This window comes from Xenia sp. Carnegie-2017, unplaced genomic scaffold (assembly GCF_021976095.1).
Source record: "Xenia sp. Carnegie-2017 unplaced genomic scaffold, XeniaSp_v1 HiC_scaffold_13, whole genome shotgun sequence".
Classification (NCBI taxonomy): domain Eukaryota; kingdom Metazoa; phylum Cnidaria; class Anthozoa; order Malacalcyonacea; family Xeniidae; genus Xenia; species Xenia sp. Carnegie-2017.
The window spans coordinates 3,570,650-3,596,967 of NW_025813436.1; the positions used below are offsets into that span (position 1 = coordinate 3,570,650).

Sequence of the window (26,318 nt, forward strand, 5' to 3'; positions counted from 1 at the left end):
TAACCAGAAATTTGTAAAAAGAATAAAAATGCGAAAACTGTGATTTGATAATACAACAGTATTGCAAAGTTTGACCGAACCCCCCATGAAGACAATAGCAAATGATCCATTTTCCGGCTTCAATTTTCGCTAGAGACGCGTTATCCAGTCTAATATACATATCACTGGTTCAGATGGCTTCAAAATTTCTTTACTACTAGGCCGTATTCTGTATCAAGAAAATGTGCGAAAAAATGATTTCTAAATGCCGAAATTCATGACTACATAAAAATTACAGAAAACTACTTATTTTTACTGACTGAATATGATTTAAGTTGTTTGCATTTCTTGAAATTGCAATCTTTGGTGTTTCAGTACTCCAAAGTTTCATAATATTCGTTTAAAGTTTTACCTGTCGCCATCTTGTTTTATTTGTGAAACTGCTGAAAATATAGCAGAAATTGCGGGTGCACAATGATCAAAACAACAAAATGGCGAGCTTGCGGGGATGGCTAGCACTATTTTCCACCCAGCAAACCGCCCTTTACTTTACACAATCGTTAATAAATTAAAGATGGCGGCTAATGGGAAAGAACCAAAAGCTAAAAGGAAACCATGCATGCACTGGTGCTAGGTCGTTTTGAGATGGCGAGTAATTTTATATTTTTATAATACAGTTTTTAATATCAACATATGAAAATATTTACAGATAAATGTTGCAGTATAAATTTTCATGCAACCACCTTAAGTTATAAACTTATAATCCAGGCTGGAAAATATGTCGTTTTTCGACGATTGTGTAAAATATTATATAAAATATTATATTGTGTAAAATATTAGACTGTGTAAAATATTATATTGTGTAAAATATTATATTTCAAATAAAGGGCGGTTTGCTGGGTGGAAAATAGTGCTAACCTGCGGGGATGTGTAATCCATTGAGTTCTATAATAACTAGAGCGGCTAACTTTACTGGGGCGAGGATGCCAAAAAAATGGCGGCCAAAGGACGTATTTCCGCTGAAATGATCGCTTTGCAGAAAAATAATATTCTCGACCTCCCCCTGGTGTCTATAGTAAATTATAAAGAATTTTTCAAAAACAAGCACGATATCACAGAATATGGATATCGTTAGTTCCATATTCTGCGACGATTCTTTTTTGGCATTTCTTTTATAATGCCAACACTTCAAGTCTTCAATCGTTCAATTGTTGGATGTCGTAGTTTCCACAAAAAGGAACATATCGCTTCTCACAGGTGAGGTAGTTGTTTGTTTTGTTAGTCCGTCAACGATTGAAAAGCAATTATACATGCACTTGAAAAGCCATAAAATTCATATTAAAGATCGTATTTTTTAAGACTGACTTAAACGCCAAATATACTGATGTTTTCCTGTTTTTGTTTATAAAATTCTGCATACTTTTCTGTCATTTGTTAATGCATGAAATCGTAAATTTACCCATTTATTTGCAAAATAGTTTCCGTAAAGCAAAAAACACCCTGCACACATTTTGCTCTGTGAGTAAGTATCAAAAAGAAATGATCAGCCCCAACGGTACCCATGATTTGGAGCAGAGCTTGTTATGTTCTATTTGCTGACAACATGCAGGGAAGATCAAGGAGTAAAGATGACTGGAAGATGTTATTGACCAGGCAGAGTCTTAAAAAATGATAATGCTGTAAAGATAATTGATTTATTGTCTGCCCTATCCAGAGTTATTTAATTTGATCGTGGTCAAACTCTATGGATGGAGACAATGGATTCACTAAGGATGCCTTGAATGCTTTGAAGTTAAAGTTCATGAACCAAAGAAAGATGGCAAGAAGATTGTGTGTGTTTTGATGCTTAATGAAATGTCAATTCACAAACATGTAAAATGGAAGGCCATAAAGTTTGTGTCTATGTAAACATTTGTACTGAGATTGATGATGAGTCGATGCAGATGTGAAGCTTCAAACTGTATAAGCCATTGGGTTATGTGTAACTTAATGTTTAAATGATGTCATATCTTTATCAAAATAGTTTAGTTGAGTGTTGTTTGAATGTTACTAATATCTAATGCACTATACTGAAGCATTAAAGATTCAGTGATGAAACCTTTAAAGATACTGTACTGTATATTTCTTCATTATTACAGTTTTCACTTTAAGAAACAATTTGAGCTTATTTACATATTAGAGTACAGAATGGAGATTTATCATAAGCAATAATTGCTGCTTTTTTTAAAAAAAAGTTTCTTCACTTTTCAAATCGTTTCTACAATTTTTTGCTTCTTATTTCTTTTCATGAGATTGATGATATATGGTTAATATAATCCAATAACTTTAAAATTTCTAAAAAGCTTTTAAGCTTCTAGCACAAAAGTACACTAAAGGTATTTAATTCATTTGGTTATATTGCCTTGCTATGACATATCTACTTGCACTTCATCATTCTTGTATGAACAAAACACCAGATGTGGATACTCAGAGAACAAAATGCACTACCAACTGCTTATGAAATTTATTATTGAGGTGAAAGCTGTGTTGATCATTCAAATTGTGCACTTATATTGCAAATATAGGGAAAACAAAACAAAGTGAAAAAGAAGGGTAGAAGTATTAAAACTACAAATGAATTATAAACACCACTGGAAGCATAAGTGTTTTGATGATTATTTGCATTTTGCCCAATTCATATATCAATACAACAAAATCAAAATGTGCTACAACTTTACAAGTATTTGATGCAGTTGCACTTCAAAACATCACAAAAAGGTTACATAAAGTAATTTCTATACAATATTGTTGTTTTCATTTACCAAACCTATGCAGACTTGAGTCTTTTTGAAATTTAATATGAAACTCAATTACAGAAAATCCGTAAATATCTAGAGATTTAATATTTACTTTTTAGAGAAACAAGAAAAATCCTACAATTGTGGCGAAAAAGCCATTGCCCATTGCATGAAAAGAAGCAAAATAGCAATGATAACAAATAAGCTAACTTCTCTCTGTGAACCGTGGAGATGAACTATGATATACTTTTTGTATAGACTAAAGAGTTTAATCGATCAAACAAGTTTGACGCTGGTAAGAAAACGACGCACATCTGTATTCACACATGTGTAGCCGATATATAGCTCTTTCGTCGATAGTTATAAATGCATCCTCGTAGGAGCAGATAACTGACAACCACAGTTGTCTCGCTGTTATGAATTTAAGGTTTTTACCTTGATTTTCATCAAAAAATTGCTTGCCAAATCTCAAATACACACATACATTTTCCTCACTCTTTCCTCAGGAGGGAGTGGGAAATTGTGAAATTTTCGGAAAAGCGGTCAATTTCGGTAAATCTCAGCGGCAAAGGACGAAATCCGCCATTTTTTTGGCATCATCAGATATCTAAGGCCGCGCTTGAGATAGCCGCTCCAGTTATTATAGAACTCAATGGTGTAATCCATTTTCAAGGTGAACATGGGCTATTGACTGATTTTACCGAGGTGAACAGAGAGACATCCTGAAAAGAACAAATACATATCAGTACATCTATGTTGTTTTTACTTAGTCATGAATTTCTGCATCTCAACCTGAACAAAAATCCACCATAGAATACCGCCTATACACATATGGAGTTTTTTGATCCAGTCTTTTTGGGAGATCAGCGCATTACATATTCAATGTTGAAATTAAATATTAATTAAAAGTGTATTCAAGATGGCGGAGAGTCTTCTTTATGGAGAGAATTTTAAAATAGTATTCCTTATAGACGTATGCAAAGAAAAGACATACAATGTCTTAAAAGACAATGATTATGCTTTAGATGTAAAGTCCAGGGCAATCTCGTTGAGCATTTTGCGCTTGTTACTTCATTTTAGGACCGTTAATGGCGCTACTGGAAATTGTAAAGAACCTTTAAAATGGGGTTTTAAATTCTTCAATTCGAAACTCCCCAGTTCTGAATTAAAAAGGCGGAGTTTTTATGAACTTGACGACATTTCCTTTGAGTTATTTCAAGATGAATTGCGCGAGCAATATAAAACAACTCGAAATGAAGGAGAAGAATGCCAAACCCAAAGAGCTGTAAGGTCTGCGATCATTAGCACGTCCAATTTTGGAGGTCTTTCTTGTTCAATGACCGAGATCCTACACGATTTTGAATGGGTCACTCCTGATGTTGTGTCACCTTTTAAAAAGGGCAAAGTAGATGAGTTGATAAATGAGAAAAAATGGTCCCAGAATTTTGTATTTGTTGTTGGCGACTCCAGCTCATGTGATATAAACTTCGAACAGTTTGATGGAACGCCTTCTGCTTCTGACTACGATGTTGCTTTTCAAAAAAATTTCTCCCCGGTATTTTGTGATGAATTTTGTAAGAAATGTGGTTTGTCACTATTTTGGATTGATTTGGGATCCATGTTGCTCCCTCAGAAAAACTCCAAGTTGCCTTGTCAGGTTTGAAATATGTGTTCATTTCATGTTTGAATGATATCCTGTTGTCATAAATATGGTCATTATCTTATACCATAACTGATCCAATAAACACTCTTAAAGTCTTTGACAAATTAATGATTTCTTGAACCATGAATTTGTATAAAATGCCACTCTACCAGACTGCAAAGCTTGTAAATTGATCACTCAAGCTTCAAAATTTTTGTGCATGAAAGCAAAGATTTTTCAAAATGGCAGTCTTGTCCCTTTATCAAATAACACCAGGTATCTATTAGAGGCTTCCATATTTATACATGATAGGTAATACATATTTAGCGTGGGTTGTCGACTGTCTTCTGAATCCATAAACTTTTTTTCATTATACACCCAACCGTTCCGTATTGAGCACCTCATGTCCATATAATGCATTCCCTAGAACCACTAAAATTTTTTGAGTAAGCACTCTAGGCATTTATAAGATGAATGTATGATAAAACTTTTTTCCAATTTCTTAAATCACATTATTTTTTGTCCTTTAAAACTGTTGTGTAAAGCCAAGAAAATGTGCAAATTCTTTAACCCAAAGCAAGCATAATTTTCCAGCATAAATGGAGCAATGTTGAGAATGAGGTCTTTCCTCTCTCAAGACTGATTTAAGGATAAAATAAACTTAGGTTAGATTAGTGAAAAAATAAACTTGATCGAACTCTAAACATTGCATACGTTAGAAATTTTATTACATTTACAAAGTTGATATTCTGATACTTATCTTGTACAATTCTTATGTTGTATTATCCATGAGTATGAAGGGGAATTCATTTACACAAACTGTCATAAAATGGCTTGAAAATTTTGCTGCCATGTATACAAACAATGGGAAATTTTTTAGTTAAGGTTGAATGATAAATAAAAAATTATTTAGATCTTTGATCAATGTTATCTTGTTAGCAGACATGGAAACAGTTTAGGGAATAAGGTCCCTAAGTTAAGTTCAGATTGCTTGAAGAGATTTTAAATTTTTTTCTTCTGTAGGTATATGTTTTATTGATACACTAAAATAATTTCATAGAAACACTATTGCTATTTGAAAATAGACATGTTTCAACATCTCATGATGCCATCTTCAGTATAAATGAATAATTACATAGATAATACAAAGTTTATATACAAGTAATATGACACAGTGAGATAAATATATAAATATGGATAAATTATAAAAGTAATAAGGAAATGAGATAAAGTAATGGGGAGCGTGTTAGCTACAAACTAAATATTGTGTTTAATCTAAAAACTTGAACATTGAGGTCAGGGTTAGTTTTTGTTAATGCGAAGTGCTTTAACAACGGAAGTTATCGAATGAAGTAAAGAAAATATCAGAAAGTTTAAAGATTGATCTATCCTCTCTCGACTGGAGTATCATAAACAAAGTTCTGGAAAAAATATAACCAAATACCTACAAAAGACAATTACTACACATCTGAAAAAACTAAGTAATCTCACGAGGAACAGAGCTCTACCATTCACACTCGACGAAACGATATCTAAGCTTTCATCACACCAATTAAAAAAAGGAAGAACTAGAACTCTTCAAAAATGGTCAAGGTTCAGCATTAAACCACTGCGACTCAACTCAACCGACATTTTGACAACATTCGAAAGAATCCACCAAACTATAAAATACAATATTCGCAATCAAGAAGATTACACGCATCTCAAAACAGAACTGGCACACATCGCTCACTCATACGTCTCACGACTCTCATCTTACCATCCGATACCAGCCGACTTCAAAAACATTCCATTCTTAAGAACATTCGAAACAATCCAAATAGTATTATTCTCAAACCGGACAAAGGCAACGGCGTTGTGATCCTGGATCGTCAAATCAATTGTAACTCCTGTCTTAAAATTATTAACAATACATCAAATTCTACCCCACTCAAAGAAGACGTCACACTATCACGTGAAGCAAAACTGCAACGACTGCTAAGAAAGCTTGTAAAGAAAGGCACATTAACAACAAAGTCTGAAATGAAATCTTCCCCAGAGGTCCTCAACCCTCACACTTCTATGGCTTACCGAAACTACACAAGAAACGAAAACCAGAACAACCGCCTCAACTACGACCGATAGTTTCATCAATCAACGCATACAATTATAATTTAGCTAAGTATCTTAGTTCTCTACTAACACCACTCATACCAGATGACCACTCCACTAAAGATTCTTTCACTTTCCTCGATGACTTCTCATCTTTCCACTCAACCATCGACCTCTTGTCACCAATTCTTCATCTCCTACAAGGTTGAAAGGCTGTTCACTAACATACCACTTTCTGAAACCATCAACCTAGCAATTGACGCAATATTCACTCACAGCCTCAGTATCCCTATAAACAGGACGGACATCGCCCAACTGTTTTTGATAGCGACAGCACAGACGCATTTTTTATTTAATGGAAAATTTTATGACCAGACGGATGGTGTTGCGATGGGTTCTCCCTTAGCACTCATAGGCTCACATGAACGAAACCGGCTAAACAATTACAATGACACTAAACCATTATTTTACCGCAGATACTTTATGGACAATATTTTTTGTGTTTTTACTAACGAAACTAAGGCCATGAAATTTTATAATTACATCAACAAACAGCACGCAAACATTAGATTTTCATTCGGAACTGAACAACAAGATCAACTACCATTTCTTGACATTTTATTAACAAAATCCCATGACAGCTGTCGTTGTACATATCATAAACCAACATACATAGGACTGATGAATTATTTTAGCTTCACACCACTTTCATACAAAACCGGACTTATACGCAAACTTATCGACAGAGCATACAAACTTAACAATAGGACCAATGGCTTTCAACGAGTCTTAAAAAACATCACATCCATTCTTTTACGAAAGTCCGTAAAACGATATCTCGACAACAAAAATAAAAATAACCTCAAACTGGACTTTGAAACTCCTGATACGACGACCACGACCAACGCAAACGAAAATTCAAAAATAACAACTCAATACTCTAAAGTAAATGGTTTGAACCCGGGAGTATCGTTATATGTTTGTAAATGATGATCGTCCAGGTTCATATCGTCACCGGACGCTCTACAAAACGAAAACAACTATCAAACGTGTTTTTGACAAAAACAACTATAACTCTGACTTTATCAAACGCAACACTTACAAACCCAACGAACCCAACGAAACGAACAACTCAGTGACAACAGCAACGATACCTTACATCAAAGGTACGTCTGAGACTATCTCGCGTATCTTACGACCATACAACATACGTGTCGCACATAAACCAATCACAACGTTACGACAAGTACTAACGAACATAAAGGACAAAGAACAACCCAACGAACGACAAGGTGCAGTTTACAAAATAAACTGCTCCGACTGCCACGCCTCCTATATTGGGGAAACTGGCAGGAACTTAAACATAAGACTTACTGAGCACAAACGAGCTACTAAGAAACAAGACAAAACTAATCACATTGCCGAACATCACCGAATCACAAAGCACAACATTGACTGGGACTCGGCAAAATGCATCACTTACAGTACTGACTATAGACAACGGCTTACATTAGAAAGTTGGTATACCAACTTGGAACAAACCCCTCTGAACAGATCACAGCAATTACCGGCACCTTACAAACGACTTATTCACAATACAAACAAACGATCAACTAAAAACATTACACTTCAAACTAATTCACAATGACAAACACATTTGACACCCACACATTACGTCTAAAAACGTCACACCTAAATCACACATCACAACTAAAAATAGAATATTTCACTTCACACTAATCCACAATGACAATACACATTTCCTGTACACACAATACAATGACGTAAGAACCAGATAACAAATACGGCTAACCTGACGTTTACTCCTCATTTGACTCTGAAGATGACTACCGCTAAGGTTGTCGAAACGTCAGTCAACGACAACAAAAACAGTCCTTCTCAGGACTTTATTAACCTGGACGATCATCATTTACAAACATATATCAATACTTTAAACTGCCAAACATCGGACATTACTCACACAGCGCAAACTCACGAACATTATGAAACGTTTCTGTACAGATGTTGACATTTGACTAATTTTCACATCATTTAAAATAAAAAACTTCTTCTTATGACCCAATCCCTGATTTAATTAAATCAATGGTGGTATATGAATTCAATTGCGCGGGATGTAATTCCCGATACATTGGCGAAACTTCGCGCCATTTATCCACCAGAATCAGGGAACATACCACAACAGACAAAAACTCTCATATCTACAGACGCCTTCTTAAACCTCACTCATGTAAAACCTACTATTCACCCTCTTGCTTCAAAATCATCGACACTGCAGACACTTCACTTAAAATCAAAGAAGCACTCCACATTAACAAAACTAACCCTGACCTCAATGTTCAAGTTTTTAGGTTCAACACAATATTTGGTTTACACCCTCCCCATTAATTTATCTCATTTCCTTACTATTTTTATAATTTATCCATATTTATATATTTATGTCACTGTATCATATTACTTTTATATAAACTTTGTATTATCTATGTAATTATTCATTTATACTGAAGATGGCATCATGAGATGTCGAAACATGTCTATTTTCCAAAAATTAGTGGTATACTGATGATATGTCGTTGACCAATCAATTTTGTGCTTTTTTGTATGACGAATATTCTAGGGGACGTAAAATAGTCCTGTTTTAGCTGAAAATAGTCAATGCGCTAGGAACTAATACTTCATGAATATTCCATCAACTTGACCCATAACTCATATGAGCAAGTTACATATTAACCAAATTATTTGGTCACCGTAAACAATCTTATAAACGCCTCCTACCAAATAAACGCCTCCCATATAATAAACGCCTCCTATCTAATAAACGCCTCCTACTAGATGGTGAGTTTGAAGTAGACACCTCACCCTATCAAACTTCCTGTCTCTAATAGACGCTCCCCAACAAATTTCCGTTATGGTAATATAAACTCACTAAATGAAGGACGTGATATTAACGCCTTTATTTATTTAACGTCTCTCTTAACATCTCTCTTAAGGCCCGTTTACACGATCCAATTTGTCGGATCCGATTGTTTCGTTTCCGGCTTTTGATTGCTTGTTCAGTTTGTCCGATCATTTTGTTAATCTTTGTATTCGTTTGGATATTTATAATCGTGTGAACAGCCATTTGTGTTATCCAGTACATTTATCAATTTATTTTTCGTATTTTTGTTCTTGTTTCTAAATCTTTTTCAAATCTGTGTAATTTGACTAGTCGGCTTCCTTTGATCTTGTCGAATGAAAATAGAGCAAGTTCTATTTCCATCCGATTTTTTACATTGATGGATCCTACTGTCGGAGGCTCACTTTATATATGGTCACACGATCCGTGTTTTAGGATCCAACAAAAACGGATTTGACAAATCGGATCGCGTAAACAGGCCTTTAGAGCTGTTGAAAGTTATGAAACGCCCAATGCGTTTGTTAGAACATTAACACTACTTGAATTTCTTTTTTTCCACAATCTCTTCTACAAACATACACTTAAAATTTTCTTGGACACCTATGAAAAAAAAGTTTAAAATTTGGGCTGTGAACAAAAGTGTCTAAGAAAGTAAAAAGAGCTCAGTTTGATTTACTATTTTGAAGATTAAATTAATTTTGCTCGTCGATTATTCTGTTTTCTGTGTAAATTGTCTCGTCGCCAAAATCGATCTGATCTTAACCTGATCTTAACTTAAGGCGATGCTGTCAAAGGTATATAATTATGCTGATTTATCTAACCTGTTATCTTTATTTTGGATCAACAGGGTTACAAGATGATGTCATATGTTACGAAGAAACTTCACGGTAACATAATTCCGATTACGATTTTCTTGCAAGAAAATTGGTTTGTCCCGTTATCCCGATGGAACCCGACTGTTCTTCCCGTTGAGTCAGCAACGCTGAAGGAAATTAATATGATCGAGAAGTCTTACAATTTTTCTTTTAAGAATATTGTTACGACATTTTTAGAAGGAAAGGAAGTCGTCCAAAGAAATATGAATGACAGCCCGCGTATGCTGAGAAATGACACCCCAGGTGATGATATCTACGGTTGTTTATGTTACAGAGGTAGGTTTGTTATGTAATTCTAATCAAGTGATAATCAGTACTTACAGTGCTCGAAATAGCTGCCGGTGATAGCCGGCTGTTTTAGAACGTTGCGGGCAATTTGTAATTTCAAAGCAAAGAAAATGGCGGAAATTTTTATGTTCCTATCATGTAATTAACAGTAATAGTAACGTCGACTACCTCATCCTTTGTCAATGTTTCTGCCATCATTCTCTTCACGTTTAAGTTTACGTTTTTTGTGGATGTATGCATATTAGCGACATTTTTCATAAGGCCTTTATTGCGAAAATAGCAGGGAAAATTTTTCGATAACAATAGTATATGCCAGTAGACATATAATTACAGAGTTATTTTTGAACCCTGGTTTCTGTTCTATTTGTACAATTTGAGGGACGAACAGAGTCGTTTGAAAACATCTAGACCAAAATAATTTGCTAGATATCTATAAAAGTACAACTTTCAAAAGCGTCATTTCGGTTAGCACCTCGACAAAGGGAATATTATTGACTCGATTTTATGAAATGTAATGTCTACTTTCTAAATGTGTATCGTCACCCTCTCTTTCTCTTTATGCTGAACGAAATGTTGTCTTTCAAGGTGGAAAATCTTTTCGCACATTTTTTACGTTGACCAAATGCAGTTTGTTATTATGTTAAACTACCATAGCAATAAGTTATTATAGTTGTAATGTTTATCCTCTTTTCAAAGCATGGGTATGTATAATTTATTGCCATCTTGTTGGTTTTTTTTTAGATAAAGAACTGTGTGTTATTACTTTGTCACCTATTCTTCCTAAGAAATCTTGCTTGTTCTCAAACGAATGCGATTTGCTGGATTACAAAGAAGACAGCAAGCCAGACAATTGTAGGGCCAATACAATGATGGAATATGAGACAATGTCGAATGAAACTATTTCGTTTGCTTCCGAAACTAACGGCTTTGCCCAAAATACATCGCAAGTCCCACAAGAATCACTTAAAGGTTTATCCAGTCATGTGCAAAGAGACGCGAAAACAGGCACAAATATTTTAACCATAGTCGATGTCATTGGTTGTAAACATGTCTCACCAGCATGGATGCATCCTTCAAATATTTATTCTTGTTTCAATTTTGACCAAGGCCCTTTGAACGGTGCTGAAGGGGCAACAACAAACGAGTTGTTTCGTCAGTTGTTGTCTTTTATGTTGTGCAAAACCATCTGCTTGGTGAGTGTGGTATTTTCAGCACGAAGATCTTGTAGTTGATTGGGGACACAGACGTGCACACGTGACTCGTTTTGTGCTTCATTGTTAATCTAGACTTTTAGAATCAAGTTGATGTTACAGAGTGTCTTCTGCTCATCTTTGAAATCAGCTGACCTTTATAGAATTTGCATGATTGAGAAGTAATTGATGGAAGAGTAAACGTCATTGAAAGAAATTTCATGCTTGGGATTTCAATGAGCGGTGAGCGTAATATGTGTTTGTATTATCGTATCAATTACGTTTACGGCTTCTTAAGATTCTAAACGTCCGTTGATTTCAATGATGATCAGTTTTGTCTGTGGTTGTGATGAGACACCATGTAAGTTGAATTGAACTTGATTCATTTTATTTTTACATAGTACCATTTAAAATTTTAAAACTGACTTATGCACGAAAATTTTTTACGGAGAAAGCAAAATGCATTCTGATTATCATAACAAAAGCGATTTTATTATCCAGACAAGGTAAACTTTGTAGAAATTAATTCAAATTTTATGCTTTAAAAGCCACGTCGACCATTTTACAACATGAATTGCTTCTTTATAAAAAATAAAAACATTTTTTATTGTTTCGTTCCGTACTTACCGAAAAAATATATTTTCCCTCGATCTGTGATGCGCCCCTTGCCCTTTGGCATAGTGCAGCTTCTGAGACTTCGTGATATATTTTTTCAATATACGGACCTCCCATTATTTCTGTAATGGACCACGGTCCAAATGTAAACAAATTTCGTAAAGTAAACTGCAAAGCGAAAAAAAAACGAAACAAAAACCGTTTACGAGAGGAAAAAAAGTAGGAAAACAGTTAAACTATCCCCACGATACAATTTGCAGCGATTTTATCTTTATTTACGAAAACTAGAAAAGAGAAAGCCAACCCGTACAAAACAGCAATGACAAAAAGAAAGAAAGCTTCGTTTCAGGTCAAATAGCTAATGGCCATATAATAAACATTTTATTATCTGTCCGGTATTTCTCAGTAAAGACCTCGAGCTCGGTTAATAAGGGCGTAATTTTATTGAATTTTTTCTATATCAATCGACATTTCTCACTGTCGTTTGCATTCATTTTTAGCTACCACATGCCGCATACGTGTTTCGCGCAAATTTTTACCCACGTTTTTTCATCATGCACTGTACACTGTACACTGCTCTTCTCTATAGATTTGACTGAAAATATTCTGTTTTGACAATTTATGTATAGGTACTTGAATACAGAGATCTCGAGACAGGGCATGATGTAACAACAGGCATATTACAGGCAATGACATCTCAGTGTGCCGTCCTCAGTAGAGTTGCGGCCGACCATTTTCATGATTTCGAGAATGCTGTTTTACGTCAAAAATTGCACAAACATTTCCTCGTGCCTATCGATGTTACTTCCCAGAAAGATCGTGGGAATTTGTTGCCTTTTGATTTGCAACTTGCCGAGCAGGATTGGCGATGCGATAACATCGATGAACTATTGAATGCGGAAAGAGTTAACATTGGACTAAATTCTTTTCATGGTTATGTCGAGTAAGATTATAGGTGGATGTTATCAATAGTAATATTTTTTTATAGTTTCCACCCTGGAATGTTTAAGGACGTGATATTTCAATCAATTACAATACTAGGGGACAAGGGCATTTAAGTTCGACTGAGATCAAGTCTGATGAACTATTTACACACAAAGACTTGAGATTTAACACCAGATATAGTTCAAGATGTCTATCTAGAACACACAAAAATATTCAAAATTAGATCACTCCTTGTTGAGACACATTTATCTTTAGTATGGTTATCTAGACATCTTGAACTATCTAGACATGTCTATCTAGAACACACAAAAATATTCAAAATTAGATCACTCCTTGTTGAGACACATTTAACTTTAGTATGATTATCGAGACATCTTGAACTATCTAGACATGTCTATCTGGAACACACAAAAATATTCAAAATTAGATCACTCCTTGTTCAGACACATTTAATTTTAGTATGATTACCATTTGAGTATATTTAAGACTTAAAGATCTATGATTTCTTCTGAAGAACGTAAACCAAACTACACGAAGACGCATCATCATCCGATCATTTCTAATGAATATATAAATATTGGTCATTTTTGAACATTTAAAACTGTTTTGAAATGTTTGTATATCTTTATTTCATTGTACAGCTCTTTTGAAAAGAACAACTCGAAAAGAAGAATCTTTACGAAGAATATGCTGGAAAATCTTAAAGACTACTACACTGCGCAAGAAAAAGTAAATTTGAGTAATGAGTCTGAGCAAATGGCCGACGCTCGAACGTTCCCTGGAAGCAGGATGTGTGCAGAAATACTACGAACGACACCAGTCTCCGGCGAGAATTATGTTCAGGGTGGTCTGTCTGACTGCGTCACTAGAATTCACCCAAATGCGGTTTATAAAAAAGCAAACGAGGTTGATGGTAAGGGATGAGCAAATGTTGGTTAGGGTCATCGAAATGAATATAACTGGAGCGGTACCTTCAGATTTTTTTATAAAGCCAAAATTTGCGCAACTCAAGCTCCAGACACGCGTGTGTCTGTTCAAAAATAACCAATACTTATAAATTCATTGTATTCCAGTTATATTCATTTCAATGGTAGGAATTTCTAGCGAGCAAATTAGAAAATCGTGTTTTTTCAAATTTTACAAACTTTCTTCCCTGTTTCTATAGCTCTGTAGAAACACGGAAAGTGTTTTCTATTTCTTAATGTCTGTAGGAATACATACAAATATGACACTTTGACGTAGTCAAAGTATGTAAATGTTGTTCATATTTTAGTTATTGACAATGTCGACGATCTCAAACTGTGGATTCAAAAAGGATACAAACGATGTTTAAATCAGGTTATTAAACATATACTTTAACCTTCTCCCCAATTTCACATGTTTGTCGTGATGCAGTGTCAATTGAACTTAGGCGCTACCCATGTTGACCTATATCGATCATGTTTTTGAAATGATTGAACAATTAAGGAAATCTGGAGAACTTGAAGACTTGGTAAGTTTTATTTCGACATAACCAATGTCAAATATTATTTTTAATATTGCTTTAAGCCAAAAAATGTGAGGAACGTTTACTTTTTCAGCAAACCTACAGTTTTTTATTCATGTGGAAAAAAAATACATGAAGTATTGGGTTGTTGAACTGACAAAAATAATAGGAAGACTTCTGGCAGCAAATTCTTTTAAGTTCCATATTGGTTGTATATTAACTTCATGCTAGACTAAATTCTGGAAATGAAAAATCAGCACTTTTCAGCCCGATTTATATGCCTTACCGTATCATATATTTTTTTGCTTAAACAATTAATGAAATAAGCATGTGTTTGTCTGTTTTGATTTTTCATGAATCTTTTCTCTCAAGGCCATTATCGATGACGTGTTAAATACGACTGTGTTTCATTGTGGCGAGAATACCTTTGAAATTTTTGACGATTTGGGAAATGGGTCAAGTCCTGAAAGAACATCTGTAGAGTAAGAATGATTGCTTGTTGTGCTGTTTGTTTGTAGCCATATCACCAGACTTTCTGATTTGCCAAACTTTGCTATATTACGTATAAAACATTTTCATTTCGAATTCTAATGTGCATTGAGTTACATTGCCATAAGAAAGTTAGCCGTTCATGCTTTTATTGATCAAACGGGCATTATTTGATCTGAATGCTTTATCGAAGATGATTGTATTTTCACAAATTTAAGTCTTATTGTGAAGCTTCAGAAGTTTTTTTTTGGTTCGTGTATTACTCACTATTAGACAGACAACTCTTGGACCAATTTCTGCAAAAGGCGTTGACAGGATTGATGAAAAAGGGCAAATAACTTAGAACGTTCCGAAAAAGCAACTTTTGTAGCTGTCATAGCTGTCAATTTGAAATTGTCATGAAAAAAGTTGGTGCAATGGGTAAGTTGCGTTTTCTAGTCTTTGCGCGGTTTCGGAATGCATTGTGGTATCGCTAACAGGAAACAAACCATTCTCCATAAATGTGAAACTGCTTGAAATGTCAAAAAAATTGAAAATGCCAATTTTTTATGAAATGGGTTCATTGTAACTGGTAGACGAGAAGTGAGCGTTCGTGGGGACGGGAATTGTCTCTATCGTGTCATGACTCTGGATCTTGACCCTGTCTCTGACGAAGCGGTTGAATCTAATCAACATTTAACTGGGTATCTGCAATCGTTTATGCAACTAAATGTCAAGCAAAGTTCACATTTAGGCATGTATTGCGATGAAATGCCAATATTCGCAAGACAATCTGGCAAAAATTTAAGAAAATTTTGCTTTTAATCTCTTTATGCCGCACTTTACGCTAATTGACTGTGGATTGTACTCCTAGGAATTAGCGATCCCAGAATGCATCTGGAAACCGTGCCAGGATTGGGGAACAGCAACTCACCCATTTCCCTTTTCGCCCCTCGGTTACGCCCCTGCATTGTATTTTCTTATTCTTCTTTAGGACCATTTTCTTCTTTTTAAGTAAGGAATAGAAAACATTTTCCGAGTTTTGGTTTAGATATAGATACACGCGGTAGGGTTTGAGAGAAACGAGAATTTGCGTGGCATGCACGAAATGCGAGTGTTTTCAAGCATTTTCGAGTTTTTCCCAAACTTTCACAAGCGTTATAACTAAGAAATTTTTTCAATTTCCTTTTTAAAGTAGCTTTGTAAAAACAATATAAGAATGACAAATGTATTGATTTTATTGGAATGTTATTTTTATTTTTAAATTTGCCGTGCAACTTGCGAGATTTTTGTGAAAGTGAAGTCTCGTGCAACTTTGAGTTACAGAAACGTTCGACCAATCAGCGCCGTGTTTTTGAAAGGTTAATTTATAGTTACTAGGTAGTAAAATAGAATTTAACCTTTGGTCTCTTGCTCCGAACTGTTTTACCAAACGAAGCAAGCATGTTAGCTACAACTCGTGAGCGTTCAGAAACAATTGTCACGAGTTTACTCGGTCTTTTTATGTTTTTTTAGGTGCCAATTGCAAATCTTTCTTCGTTTGGCATACGTGGATAAAATCAATTCCTCAAATCCGAAGAAATTTGCCAAGCAGGTTTGCCATACAGTTTCAATATTTGTTAGTTCGTATCACCAAGTGATGTTTCACAATTAAACAGAAAACTACATGGAGATTCAACGATATGTGTAAGTCTCGTATATTTGTAATATTTGTTAATCTATAAGCATTGTCTTTCTGTAGATCACGGGCTTTCTTCGTTCTTTGTCTTTTGTCACTGATCCGAGTTACTTGAACGAGTTCCTTAAAGACAGCATCTTATCAAGGTATGGTCGCTGTCTACCAGAGCTTCTCCGTCACGTGTACGAAGGCTTGATGCAACGGCCGCCGAAAGAACTTCTCTCGCCATTGCACGCGACTAGTGATGAAGAAACGCCTTTAAAAGAGAAGAGGGAGATCCTTTCCAGCTCGAAATCACTTAGTTTTGATAACAGTGGGTAAGTCGTAGTAAAATATTGAAAAAACCTCGGGCTGGCGATAGACATTGTGGGGCTGGAGACAAAATATTTTTATGGACCCTATGACGTAACGACTTTCCACAAAGTTGCGATCGCCTGTAGACCAAACTCTAAAAGGTTGAGTACCCTATTCAAAAGTAATCACAACTAGCTTCTTACGTCACCGACTTAAACATTTTTGAAGGAGGTTTGCTAAATTTAGATGCTCTAGTGAAAAAGGGAGACCCTTGTGGTGAGATGAGTCTTTCTCGTCTCGTGTTAATTTAATATGTTTCGTTCATAACAATTCGTTGATAATTCGTTTCATTTACTTTTTCAACTAATTTGCACGAAAATGCAACACGAAATCACTAATATAGTACCCCTTTGTGAATAGTAGTCCTTTATATTTATTTTAGCTCTGAGCCCGCTCAAGGCTCTCGCGGCCTGCGTCACAGTCACAGTCACAGTGTTGTGGGAGCTCCCGTTAGAAGACGAGAAATTGCTCTACCAAAGAAGGAAAAGTTGGTGAAAGCTATGAAAAAGAAAGTTGTCAGTACTGCACACAAAAGAAGTTCAAAAATATGTGAGATTCCATTGTTGTCATGTTATCTGCTTACGATCGCTGCGTTAATGGAATTTGCCGACGTTTTATTCTCGAAATATTCTTATAGCTTCTAATTTGAAAAGAAAAAGTCCTCTTCTTGAGCCAGTCAAAATGGTTCGACGAGATTTGTTCGATGGAAAGTTGAATCGTAAACCTTCGATTTCCAAGAAGCATACAATCTCTAGTTAGTGTATTTTTCAGACTTACGGCTGTATTCTAAAAGCTCACTCACACTCACACTCATACTCAATGAGTGGTCTTCAAAGTCATAATAATTCGAAGACCGAAATTTCACTCTACTGATTGCTTGATATCAAATATCTGGGAGAAAATGTTGCTATAAATTGAGAAATGACCTTTCAATGATTACATAAAGTGTGATTATTATGTTGCACTTGATGAGTGTGAGATCTTATATGTGTTACTATACGAGGTTACTATAACTAGCTACACGTGTGTATTGGCTCTTCTGCACAATCATCAAAGGCCGTTTGCACAAAGACCGAATAGCGCTATTCACTTGATAGCTAACTTTTTTAACGTTTAAAAACCTCTTTAAAGAGAAAAATATAAGATTTGAATTCTCTAAAAGAAAATATTGCTTCCAAGATAACAAAATTTCTATGTCGTAAGGAAAATGCCAACAACTTTTCTACAAGTTTGAAAATGTTACCATCCAATAGATAGCGCTATCCAGACTTCGTGCAACCGTCAACAGAGGTATACTTCCGTTACTTATGTTGATTTTACCGTCAATTTCGCTTATATATCTATTGTGGTATATAAATTTTCTTTCCACGGCCAGTCTGCCACGCGTAATTTAAGGTCTGAGTAACGTGTCTTTCGTGTAATGTGCCAGAACCTAGCCTTTACACCTTTGCAGTTTGCATTATGGGATAATAGGTTTTAATATTAGAAAGGACTCTGTAGCGAACATTATAGGAACATTCGTGTTTATGTTTTAGATTGTACTGAAACAAACACAGTTCCGGAGACGCCAGATGCAAAGCAAGTTTCCAATCGTATTCTGAAACGACAACAGTGGGCGAGGTAAAGAATTTCAATGTTACCGTGACTGCGTAAAAGCAGTATTGATAATGCGCATTTAATTAAAGATAAGTGTATTTACAGGCTGAATATAGTGTTAAAACGAAAAACTTGAACGTTGAAATCAGAGTTAGTTCGTTGATGTAAAGTGCTTAAGTGTGATTGTAGTATCTGCAGTGTCAATGATTTTAAAGTAAGAGGGCGAAGAGTTAGTTTTGCAGGAAAGTGATTTTAACAGGTGTCAATAGATATGTGAGTTTTTGTCACTTGTGGTGTGTTCCCTGATTCTGGTCGACAAGTGACGAGAATTCGCCAATATATCGGGAATTAATCCCGCACAATCGAATTGGTATACCACCATTGATTTAATAGAATCAGGGATAGGAATCGTTGAATGAAAAGTAGTTTTTGATTTTGAATGAAGTGAAATTTAGTCGGATGTTAATGTCAGTGCAGAAGCGTTTGATGATGTTTGTAAGTCTAAGTTTTGTGTGTCGCAAATGATGTCCGATATACGGTAGTTTAAAGTAAAGAGTTTTTATGGAGTGTTCGTTGTTATTGTTCGTGATTGTTATATCGGATGTTTTGGTATTTGCTTTGCAGTTGGTGTTAGTTTTGTCATGGAGATATCGTTTTACAGTTTTGTTGATGAAGTGTAGTGGAGAGAAGAGTTACGTAATAAAATAGATGTGATGTTCATTAGGTCTTGTTGAAAGCCATTGTCGGTGTTGTTAGTTTTGTATGCTCTCTCTATATATGAGTGTGTGTATTAATCCAGTCTTGTATGAAAGTGGTTTGTATTAAAATGGTTTTGTGTCGTAGTTAGTAATCCAGTTTTGTTCATGTGAACCCATAAAAATGTTTGCAAGTATAGGTGCTAGGGAAGAACCCATCGCAACACCGTCAGTCTGGTCGTAAAATTTTCCATCAAATGAAAACGTGTTTTAGCCGTTGCTATTAAAAATAGTTGTTTAGGTCTGTCTTGGTCATGGTGAAGTTAGGGCTGTCGGTGAAAATAGCGTAAATGGCTAAGTCGATCGTTTCAGTAAGTGCTATGTTAGTGAATTAGCTTTCAATGTCGTAGGAGATGAAGAATTTGTGACAAGAAGTTGATGAGTTGAAAGATGAGATTTCGTCGAAGAAAGTGAAAGAATCTTTAGTGGAGTGGTCATCTGGTATGAGTGGTGCTAGTATGGAACTGAGATACTGAGAACTAAATTATAATTGTAAGAATTCGTTGATAAGATTATTAGTCGTAGGGGAGGCGGTTGTCCTGCTTCACGTTTCTTGTGTAACATGAGTAAGCCAAGAAAATGGGACGGTTGAGAGCCTTTAGGGACAATGTCATTGTACATTTAGTTGTCAGTTGAACCCTTCTTTCTCAGTTTTCTTAGCAGTTGTTATAATTTAGCTTCCCGGGATAGTGTGGGATCTTCATCATGCGTTGTGAATTTTGCTGTATGGTTTTTATTTAAAGGCAGGAATTTCGATATGTTTGACAATACCATTTCCTTCGTCCAGTTTAATAATAATAATATTGAGATTGTTACGAATGTTTTTAAGGATACGATGTTTTCTGAAATCAGCTGGTGTAGGGTTAAGACATGATATAGCTATAGGAGTGAGCAAAGTGTGCATGTTCCGTTTTGAGACTGAGGCTATGCACTTTTTTAGTTACGTCAATGAAAATCACGCGAACATTATATTTTTTCTCGAAACTGAAAAACAAAACCAACTATCTTTTCTAGACATTTTACTTACAAAATCACATGACACCTATACAACGTCGACGTATCATAAACCAGCCTACACAGGACTATTGACTAACTTTAGTTATTCACCACTTTCATGATCTATTTTATTACGTAACTCTTTCCCACTACACTTCATCAACAAAACTGTCGAACGATATCTCCATGACAAAACTAATACTATCTGCAAACATTAAAGCATCCGATATAACAATCACGACCAACAACAACGAACAGTCCATAAAAACTCTTTACTTTAAACCACGGCTGACAAAAACTGGCATATCTATGGACACCTATTAAAATCACCTTCATGCAAAGCTAACTCTTCACCCTCTTTCTTTAAAATCATTGACACTGCAGATACTACAATCACACTTAAGCATTTCACATCAACAAAACTAACCCTAATTTAAACGTTCAAGTTTTTTGTTTTAACACTATATTAAGCCTTTAAATACACTTATCATTAATTCTAACCAATATTTCATTGTAAAATTTATTTTATTATCTATTCATAATTGTATAAATAGTTTCACTATATCATATCATATTACTCTTATATATATTTATCTTATACATAATATTCTTTATTATACTAAAGATGGTACTATGAGATGTTGAAACATGTTCATTTAAAAAAAAAACTTGTAGTTTTCATTAAATTTCAATGTTTTTATCGGAAATCTATTGCATCAAAAGTTTTACAAAAGTCACGTGACATTTTCCACCTTATTTTTGAATAATAAAAGTCCTATATCCTGCAAATCTGCTGGTTTTGTTCCAACCCTTTGACATATTTTGTTCATCATCTTCTCGTCCTTTTCTTTGTTTTAGATACATGTTTGCTTTTCTTCTTTATTCTTTCCTTTCAGCTTCATGAAATGAACGTTTGTATTAAATCAAATTTTTCAGAAAGCGCGCAAAGACAATGAAAGATACCACAGTTGTCAAGGAATCTCCACTTAAACATGATGGTGGGTCATTTTTTATATCTATCTCAGCCAGCAGGGACAAGTAGCAAGGCTTCACGTGCCGTCCCTGATTTCAACTGATTGCTACACCGCGCGCAACACTTCCAAACTTCCAGCCCGAGTTTGGATCGCCCCTTGGCGCGAAAAGATATGATGATGATGATGATCTCAGCCAGCTTCGTCACTTATCCCCAAGATTGTGTAGGATTTACGAAAGCGTACAAGACTGTTTTATAATTCGCGCAAAATGTATAGTTAACGTTTTTTGCATCCGACAAATGTAGAGCCAAAAAGTGTCTTAAATGTTCGAAATTACTTCTTACCCATATTCTGTTAGCAAAGGAGAAAGATGAAATACTTATACATTGTGTTTTATTTTTTTAAGCTGATTGGGTGTCCCATGTCCTTTTGAATTTCTTCGTATTTTTTACTGTCCGCTTTGAAATTTATACTTTTTTTGCGTTGTTTAATGCCATCCAAAAATTCAAAACTTTTTTTCTATTGTATAGATGCTGTCTCAATCTTATGGAGGAGTCCACGTGTCAAAGCTGACTTGTTTTATCCTTCTGGTAAACAGTTGAGCAGTATTTCGTCGAAGCAATCTGTTTCGACTGAATGTTCTCGTTTTGCTATTGACCGTAATATACGTCGAATCAAAAGCCTGAACTTCGATAACACTTTGACCAGTGTTAGTTTGAACCCTCGAAGAAAGAATTTATCGTTATCGACTGACGAGTGTTTTGAAACTCAATTTGAAGACGACTTTACCCATTTTTTTCAGAAAAAAAGCAGTAGCCCCACAAGCGCAATTAACATTAAGAAAATCAGTCCTAATTTGTACCCCAGTATCTCCATCATTCCTTTTGAAGAACATCGAAAATGCTTGAATGCAGAATACGATACAACGCGGAGATTATTAGATTCCAGTAAGAGCTCGAAGGTGGCCTTAGACGAAAAATATCATTCGTTGCCTAGCTTTAGTACTACTTCTTCCTTAAATGATTCTACATATCCATGCATCCCAGATAATTCATTTTCTTGTAAATCTCCCGTTCTTTTCAAGACGCCGCAAAAATCACCGAAATCACCTCCGATCAATGTCGATTCTCAACCAATGTTTGACATTACAATACCCCTGACACCTGTAAAAAGCTCTCGTTACAAGACAAGAAAAAATAGTTTAACTATCGACAATCCACTCAAAACACTCGGCCAAAGAACAGTTTTGACTTGTCAATCATCGAACGTGGGTATGAACCATAGAAAACATTTTGATGAAATAGAGCATGAAGAAAAGGGTGAATTGAATTCAGTTACATGTGCCATAGATTTGGAAGAACCTGGTTTTAAACCGGAGAATTTAGACGTTGAAATAAATCGATTCCAAGATGGGAGATTTATTTTTAAATCGGATGACGTTAATCTGTTGTTTGACAAAAAATCAGAAATTACCAGGGCTAACTCCAAAGTAATAAACAAATGCCTTGACGATATTGTCGCACCATCGCCGATACTTGGTTGTCGCTCAACGTTACTTGGTCGTGTCTCGGCGTTGAAATGCTCGACAATGGTTGAAATACATTCCACTGCAAATTCTGTAAATGACTCTGTTGTGAAGCAGAGTGATGATGGAACAATATTTTCAAAGTATAAAATTGACGAAGAGATGAACCAGAATTCACGTGTTGATAATGAATTACATAAGAACTTAAAAAATGAGGAAGCAAAGGAAGAGTTTAAGTGCAACACCAGAACAAAGAGAAAGAAAACTAAGCGATCACAAGTAAAAAATATCAGCCCTTTAAACAAGATTTTGAAGCAACGTAAGACTACGAGAAACACGGCACCAAGTAAGATATGAATTGTACTTACAGCGTTGTGTAGTTGAGACTCGTGTATTTACATTCCCTTGTTTCAACGTTCACTCGGAGCTACATATAAGAAGAAATAAGTTGCACCTGCTTGAAAGTTCTCACAAACGTCTCCGAGGTTTGCAAACACGAAAAACATTCTTTATTTCTTTTATAAAGTTTGAAAGTATTGCGAAACAGATAAATTTAAATAATAAATGTTTTAGGTTTTCCTCTAACATGTATTCATAATTGATTTATAAATTCTCTGTGATTGAAATGATTCATCTAAGGTCTGTCTGCAAAGGCTTTTAGAAACTCAGCCATAGACCAATCCGCGCCCTCGTTTTACTGTTTTCTTTTTATAAATGTCAATAATACATTTCTTAGTTAAATTGATCGCACTAATGAAACGACGTGTGTAGTTATTAAGCACATTGTTACAGTTCAAACAGAATAAGCAATTGAGCCAATGGCCCAATATGATGAGTTACATTTTTATTATAGAAAAAATGTCTTAAAGTTTTAACATGGGCCAATGCGATATTTCTTTTTTGTAGCATGTCTCAGTGTAGACTAAGTTTGCGAATGTTAAGTTTCGCCCAACAGGAGCTCATTGTGTTGTATCGCATTGCATACCTTTTGCACGCCATCCGCTTGAAAAGACAGTAAGTTTTGAGTTGTTTTTACCATAACCATTTTTGTTTTTTAGTGATGAATCGTGATGAATCTTCCAAGAATGGCGAGATTGCAGTTAATTCAAGTGTTGTCAAGCCGAAAAGCGAAACGGTGAATTGTCGAAGAAAAAGAAAGCTTGTATCTGTTGTGATTCCAAACACTTCTGACTACGACAAACTTTTGAAACTGCCTATAAATTTTCAAGATAAGCTGGGCTCGGCTGGTTGTTTGCAACCAAGTTTCAAGACTTCCACCCTTTCGACAAATAGTCTCGAACATCTTCAGGAGTCTCCACTTCTGCGAAAACGAAAACGAGCGCGTTACAATTTGTAAAAATTATTACTCGATCCGTTCGAGCTCGAACAATTTAATGTACACTATTACTGAACAACATAAGTCTATTTTGCAGTACTAGAAAATTTTGTTTGACACTTTTTTTTACAAGTAAGTTCTTTATACGTAGTTGCATAATTAATGAACTAATATCTTTAAAGCATGAACACAACATATTTTATTTCATTGAACAAATTCTGAATATATGTTGACTAAATTAATGTCACAGTGCTATGAACTATTATTCTCATAAAATGCACATGCATTTTGCCCAAAATAACAGCGTTATTTAATGAATGATAATTAGGCAGATTTACTCACTATTACTGTGTTGTTTTATAATGCACAAATTTATGTGCATTTAATATAGACGACGAGTTTTTTTTAAATAGACATGTTTCGGCATCTCACGATGCCATATGCATCATCAGTATAAGTGAATAATTACATAAATGATACAAAGTTTATATAAAAGTAATATGATACATAAATTATAAAAATAATAAGGAAATGAGATTAATTAATAGAAAGCGTGTTGCAAAGGAAATGTTGATGTTGAATCTAAAAACTTGAACATTGTGGTCAGGGTTAATTTTGTTAATGTGGAGTGCTTCTTTGATTTTAAGAGAGAATGAGGTGTCTGCAGTGTCGATGATTTTGAAGGAAGAGGGTGAATAGTTGGTTTTATACAGGGGCGGATCTACGGTATGTCAAGTCAGTCACGCGACTGATGTTTATATAGTTCAAAAATTATTTACCAAATTTAATGATTACAATTTTTTGTGATCATTAAATTCCCGTTCTGTAATCGTTTGGATTTTATCGTCAAAATTCTGTTTTATATAAGAAAACTTATATAAATACCACCTTAGGGGCAGATTACATGGACCGAGTTGTCCCGGCAAGGTGAGTTATCTCGGGTACTCTGGTTCCTGTCTCCGGGAGAGATTCGAATTTTTTGAGGAAAAATATGGCGAACATTTTGTAAACACTGAAATTTTCGCATCACTCCATTCTCCGTTTCCTGTCTACTTTTTCAATTTTACTGTCTCATTAATTATGGGCAGCATACAGGCAATACGTTAACAGAGTCTTTTATAGTTACTATGCCACAAAAAATTAGTAGCTGAGAAAAAAGCACGATACATAAGAGCCAGGAAACTTAGTAGGAAAAAGCGAGCTATATGAATCAAAAAAGGAAGAACTGACTTATGGTGGAAGAATATGTTTGATGGAGTTACCCCAGATGATGAGTGGAAGCGAAACTTTAGAATGTCGAAAGAGCGATTTTTTCAATTGTGCGGGGAGTTGCGACCTTACATTTCTGAAGGAATAAACACTCCAAATTATAGGTCACTATCTCGTGAAAAAAAACTCGCTATCACTTTATATCACTTAAAAGACACTGCTTCCATTTGGATAAAAGCGAATGCCTTTGGTGTTTATCAATGTACAGTTTCTAAAATCGTTTTAGCAGTTTGCATTGCAATTTGTATACATCTTTGTCCAATATATCTGCATCTTCCACAAACAGTAGTGCAAATGCGGAAAAAAGTGGCTGAGTTTGAAACAAGGTTTGGCATGACTCAGGCGTTTAGCTGCATGGTACTCACATTCAAAGACCGTTGGTTGATTCTCAAGATTACTTCAATTATAAACAGTTTTTCTCCATTAATGTTCAAGCTGTTTGTGATTCAAATGGCTTATTCATGGATGTTGACTGCAGGTGGCCTGGCAGCGTCCATGATGCGAAAGTATTTTCAAACTCGTTGAAAAATAATGAACTAAAATTGGGTAGATTACCACAAACCTT

The 26,318-nt window shown here is 35.1% G+C and overlaps 1 protein-coding gene across 1 annotated transcript; it reads left to right on the forward strand.

Moving 5' to 3' along the window:
• Positions 1-3,675: 3,675 nt before the first annotated feature.
• LOC124457330 lies at positions 3,676-25,052 on the forward strand. The gene is made up of 16 exons (XM_047007604.1): positions 3,676-4,413; positions 10,251-10,554; positions 11,308-11,759; positions 13,001-13,314; positions 13,958-14,229; positions 14,590-14,654; positions 14,728-14,808; positions 15,175-15,284; positions 16,786-16,864; positions 17,012-17,265; positions 17,685-17,851; positions 17,940-18,056; positions 18,838-18,922; positions 21,586-21,647; positions 22,154-23,494; positions 24,207-25,052. The coding sequence occupies exons 1-16, from the start codon at positions 3,676-3,678 to the stop codon at positions 24,503-24,505; spliced, it is 4,740 nt and encodes a 1,579-aa protein (XP_046863560.1). The 3' UTR covers positions 24,506-25,052.
• The last annotated feature ends 1,266 nt before the right edge of the window (positions 25,053-26,318 follow it).